This window comes from Phragmites australis, chromosome 14 (assembly GCF_958298935.1).
Source record: "Phragmites australis chromosome 14, lpPhrAust1.1, whole genome shotgun sequence".
Lineage (NCBI taxonomy): Eukaryota > Viridiplantae > Streptophyta > Magnoliopsida > Poales > Poaceae > Phragmites > Phragmites australis.
This window is the reverse complement of record NC_084934.1, coordinates 29,452,702-29,457,659: the sequence shown is the minus strand read 5'-3', so window position 1 is coordinate 29,457,659 and position 4,958 is coordinate 29,452,702. Positions and strand designations below refer to the sequence as shown.

The window sequence follows — 4,958 nt, the reverse complement described above, 5'->3', positions numbered from 1 at the left end:
GCGCGACGCGTGGGTGAAGAACAGCCGTTCGACCTTGCCGCAGCGTCAGGCACGGGAAGCAGCGCTCACGCCGGCCCGGTGGAACTTTTATAGCCAACGTGTAGGTGGCTTCACGCTCGCGGAGGCCGCGGACACGGCCGGCGCTGGCGAGATAAAACGGCAGCTCTGCGTGCGCAAAACATACGGAGTTGCATTTTCCTCATAATATGCCCATTGTACGGCATGCTGTGAGTCACTTAATAGTACCTGGTAGGCTGGTGGGCTATGGCCTCTGTGTCTTCAGCCAATTTGGGCATTCTTTTTTCTTTCTTTTGCGTATGTTACTGCACAGGAACTCGGGAAGACATTTGATTTTTCCTTGAGAAAATTTCATTTATCAATAAACGTTAAATATGTATAGCTACGCTTGCCTTCCGCACGATATATCATCGGCGCCCAGCGTCCAATCTTCTTCCAACCATCGGATTCCGATCGACGTTGTCTCTGGAGAGCGCGTCAGATCATCTGGCACAGCAGTGGGCTTACTTATCTCCAGCATTTCTCCTCTTCTCCCCAACCGTGCCGACTGTGTGCAGACTGCACGAAGATCTGCATGCCAATTACTAACATCTTCCTGCGAACATCAAATGAACGCATAATAAGGCAATATTCCAATTTCCGACGAGACAAAGATGATCAGGACTGCAAGCATATGTGGTTTTTTAAACATATTTTTATGTTAACCAAACAGGAAACACAATCCGTAGGTTATCGTGAGCAGATTCTTATTGTATGTTAACTGTTAAGTTCCTGATCTTGCTGAAGAGAGGCTAAGAGCCTTAACAACAAGTAGGAATGCAGAATAGAACATCAAAATTTCAGTAAGCTAGCGCTAAGCTTTCATTACGACATCGGCTTACCTATATAGCTAACAAAAAGCTGAAGAACAATTGCTCTAACGAAATGCAGGCCACCGGACAGCGTCATCTTTTGTGTTCATCGTCTTCGATGGACGGGTGTTTTTAGGTTCATCGTTCCAAATCATTTCCATCTGCAGAGAACACGATTCTTATTAAAGCTGAGAAGTCCATTTGTGTGTCCACCTATGTGTGCCATTATGCGACAGGGGTGCTCCTTGCGGCTTTTAAGTTCAGCAATTGATCATGCTCTGATTAGCACATACATACCTCACCAATTATTACTATGTCTCCGTCCTTAACTCCACGATTGAGTAGAGTTCTGTTGACACCACATGCCTCTAGAGCATGCTGAAATCTTTTCAAGGAATCTGAGTACCTGCATCAGGAGAGGATGTTAAGAGATATAAAATGTAGTGTCGTCAACAATTAGCACTGAAAAATAAACTACTTACTGCCAGTTAGTCATCTGAACAAAACGCTCAATTCCGGCTCCAACAACATTCCATGTATTTGTACCCTTATCATGAAAAATCTCAAACTCATTCATTGGAGCACGCCTTTCCTTTTTTATTGTATCTGCCACATGGTTCAGATTTTCTTGCCCACTCCATTCTGCAGCAACATGTAGTATCAAGATGAATAGCTCAAAGAAACAATGTGCTGTGTAAAAAACAGGCTTGAGTAATTGTTATTGGCTGGCTACAAATATATTTAAACTGAGAGGATAAACAGGCACCTTCAGTTTCCTTCATCCTTTGTCTCTCTCTCTGCAGAAGCTTATAAGCAGCATGAATAACATCTTGTGTGCCCTGCCTGTTTATTGAGCTAATGCAATAAGGTTCAATGCCTTGAGCCTGTAGCTTTTCCTTAAATATATTCCATCTCTCCGATGCCTCTGGAAGGTCCATCTTATTGTACACCACCACATAGGGTTTGTCAACCAAAGATGGGCTAAATAACTCCAGTTCCAAGCGAACCGCCTCAAACTCATATTCTGGTTGTTGTGCAGAACCATCGACAACATGCACCTAAGACTCCAATAAGCCATTAAAAATCAGCACAGTCATACATAGATTTCTAATCTCATGACTTAAAAATAAAATAATAAATCCTTACATCACCATAACACACATGAACTTTGATGTAAATATAAAGATGAGAGGAAAGGAAGGGGAAAAGGAACATACCAAGACGGAGCATCTCTCACTATGTCTTAGGAACTCATGGCCCAAACCATACCCACGATGGGCGCCTTCCAGCAAACCAGGAAGGTCTGCCACAATCATTGTAGCATCAAAATCTAATGAGACCACTCCAAGATTTGGTAGTAATGTGGTAAAAGGATAATTGGCTATTGTTGGCTTGGCAGCACTAATAACACTTAATAAAGTGCTCTTCCCAGCATTTGGAGCACCTACAATACCCACATCAGCGACCAACTTTAGCTCCAAATCTAACCACCTGCCAACAACCAGCAACCCAAAAAGGATGTAATGTTAACAAAACATAGAGATGGATTAGATGAATGTATCCAATAAGTCATCACAAAACAAAATCAGATATTCTGATACAGAAAGTAGGAACAGCCAGCAGTTAGAGACTCGTGATTATAGTGACATCAAGATTAAGGTGTGCATTATCATTATGAGTCAATTTATTTGTGGATAATTATTGTAGTCATTTGAGTAGTTCACTGCCATGGCATTCAATTCTTTACGAGGAGCTTTATGCAACATCAGTGATTTAGAAAGCCCCACTGCTATCAGTTAGAAATTTATAAGCACAAGAAGTTTCTCCAACATCTACCAATGCAAATCCCATAATAATTCAGGCAGCTGGGAAATTCCACGAATTAAGCAACACCAGATTAAATACATTAGGCATATAAATAGGTAGCACATTAGCTATGTTTCCAATTACTTATAATGTCACATTCAAGCCCAAGGTTAACTTATGAATGTATTAAGTGTCCGGTGGCTAGAAGCTGTAGATACAAACAGAGAGATGGAGGTCGATACATCAAAGTCTCCATGCTTAGGATAAAACTAGTTGGATGGCTCATTTGCTAATGATTAGCATAGGGTAAGCAAATGAAACTGCAGATAATATCCCGCGATGTCTGATCTGGTGCTCATTGTCTTTGGCCTGATGATCATTGACAAATGAAGCTGCAGATAATATCCTAACACTAATTCGCAATTAGCTAGTATATTTCCGTGCTCTCCACAAAGACAAGGGTTGGCAAATGTAACGACTGTAAGAATTCATTCTAATCATATAAAAGAAGATAAACAATCTTTCGCTGTAAGGGAACATACATTTCTGGGCCTTTCTCCCCCTTCTCTGCGATCCTGGGCACCTTATTTGTCCCTGACTTGAAGGCCGCATTGCCGCGGCCGCCGCGGCCACCGGGGAGGAGTAGCGCGCGTTGCCCGGGCTTCATAAGCTCAAGCAGCTCCACGCTGCCGTCCGACGACCGCACTACCGTCCCTGGCGGCACCTTCACCACGACGTCCTCGCCCTTCGCCCCGGCCTGCTGCTGGCCCATGCCGTGCGCGCCGCGGCCGGCGCGGAAGTGCACGGACTTGCGGAACGGCAGCAGCGAGTTCATCTCCCCGTCCACCTCCACGTACACATTGCCCCCACGACCGCCGTCGCCGCCCGAGGGCCCCCCGTACGGCACGTACTTCTCGCGCCGGAAGGCCACCACGCCGTTGCCGCCGTCGCCGGCCCTGGCGTATATCTTGGCCGTATCGAAGCATCGCATCACGGCGGGCACACCCTTCTCCTTCGCCCCCCCTTTCCCATCCTCCCCATCCTCCTCGTCGTTGTCCTCCAATGAGTCCTCTTCCTCGTCGTCGTCATAGTCTGGGTGAAACACTACAACCTCCTCCTCGTCGTCATCCTCCATTGCAACATCGTAATCTACCTCTCCGAACTCCGCGCGTGCAATGACGTCACCTTTGGGACTCCACTTGATCGGGAACGTCTCGAATCCCTCCTCGTCAACGCTGTCGTCGCCGTAGTCCGGGTCGAACACCACGACGTCGTCGTCTTCCTCTGCGTCCTCGCCGAGCACCTCCCGTGCAAGAACCCGAGGTTTCCTGCCCTTTTTGACCTCGAATACGTCCAGGCGGCTGACGACAGGTTCCTCCTCGCCGTCGTCGTCAAGGTGCTCGACCATTTGCCGTGTAAATGCGCGGCCTCCCGGGCTCTTCCTACTGGCCGCGCGCGCCTCAAACTGGCCAATGGTGAGCTCCACACCGTCCGGCGAGTCCCGCAGAGGTACCTTAGCAAAAGTGGTGGCCCCCAAGCCCACCTCTTCCTCCTCCTCCTCGTCCACCCGCTCGACATTCCCGCGCGTGAAAGCGGGATCCGGCGTCTCCGGGTTGGCCGGGGCGGTGGGGAACCGGTCTAGCGCGACCTCCGTGGTGTCGGGCGCGTCGCGGAGCGGGAGCCGCGTGAAGGTGGTGGCCGCGACGCCGCCGCCGCTGGCGGAGGAGGAGGGAGGGCGAGGTGGGGGAGAGGACTTGAGCGGCCTGGCGGCGTTCCGCTTTCCCCTGGCGCTGTTCGTGTTCCGGCGCGCCTCCGCGGAGAAGAGGCGGAATGGGAAGGCCGCAGCGGCGACGGCGGCCGGCGCCATCGCTGTTGCCGTCGCCTGAGCTGAGATGCTTATTTTAGCTCGAGTGGACTCGAGCGGATAAGGAGCGTGGCGGCTACTTGTGCCAAGATTTTGCGGTCGTCGCGATATCCGACCGTCGGCAGCCAATCATGCGGCGGGTGCGTGCCGCTTGGCATCAGCTGGATGAGATCATGCGATGTCATGCAAGGGACTATGTGGTTAGAACATGCTCAACGAATTTTCTTTGCGACATAGAAGAGATTTTTATTTTTTATGTTTTAACAGGTTTTTTACGATTTTCTTTAAAAAAGATTTTTAAAGTCATTCACTCCCGAACGAAATTCTCTTTTATTTTCTTTTATAAATCTCTTCGAAGGAAAACTATTGGAGATAAGAGAAAATAAAAGAAATGAGAACGAAAAAGTGAATTAGAAAGA

General features: G+C 48.2%; 1 protein-coding gene across 1 annotated transcript; it reads right to left on the bottom strand.

Annotated features, from left to right (window-relative positions):
- Nucleotides 1–278: 278 nt before the first annotated feature.
- On the bottom strand, nt 279–4,609 carry LOC133890677 (probable GTP-binding protein OBGC1, chloroplastic). The gene is made up of 7 exons (XM_062331168.1): nt 3,218–4,609; nt 2,087–2,360; nt 1,636–1,927; nt 1,352–1,511; nt 1,167–1,275; nt 900–1,030; nt 279–613 (listed from the first exon to the last, which is right to left on the bottom strand). The coding sequence occupies exons 1-6, from the start codon at nt 4,540–4,542 to the stop codon at nt 935–937; spliced, it is 2,256 nt and encodes a 751-aa protein (XP_062187152.1). The 5' UTR covers nt 4,543–4,609; the 3' UTR covers nt 279–613; nt 900–934.
- Between the last annotated feature and the right edge of the window lie 349 nt (nt 4,610–4,958).

What these genes read in the sequence shown, in the direction of transcription:
- LOC133890677 (XM_062331168.1), bottom strand. Translation starts at nt 4,542, where the DNA reads ATGGCGCCGGCCGCCGTCGCCGCTGCGGCCTTCCCATTCCGCCTCTTC. An exon ending in GTTCAGATGACTAACTGGCA is followed by an intron (nt 1,276 to 1,351) that starts GTAAGTAGTTTA and finishes CTCCTGATGCAG; the next exon opens with GTACTCAGATTCCTTGAAAA. An exon ending in ACATAGTAATAATTGGTGAG is followed by an intron (nt 1,031 to 1,166) that starts GTATGTATGTGC and finishes TGTTCTCTGCAG; the next exon opens with ATGGAAATGATTTGGAACGA.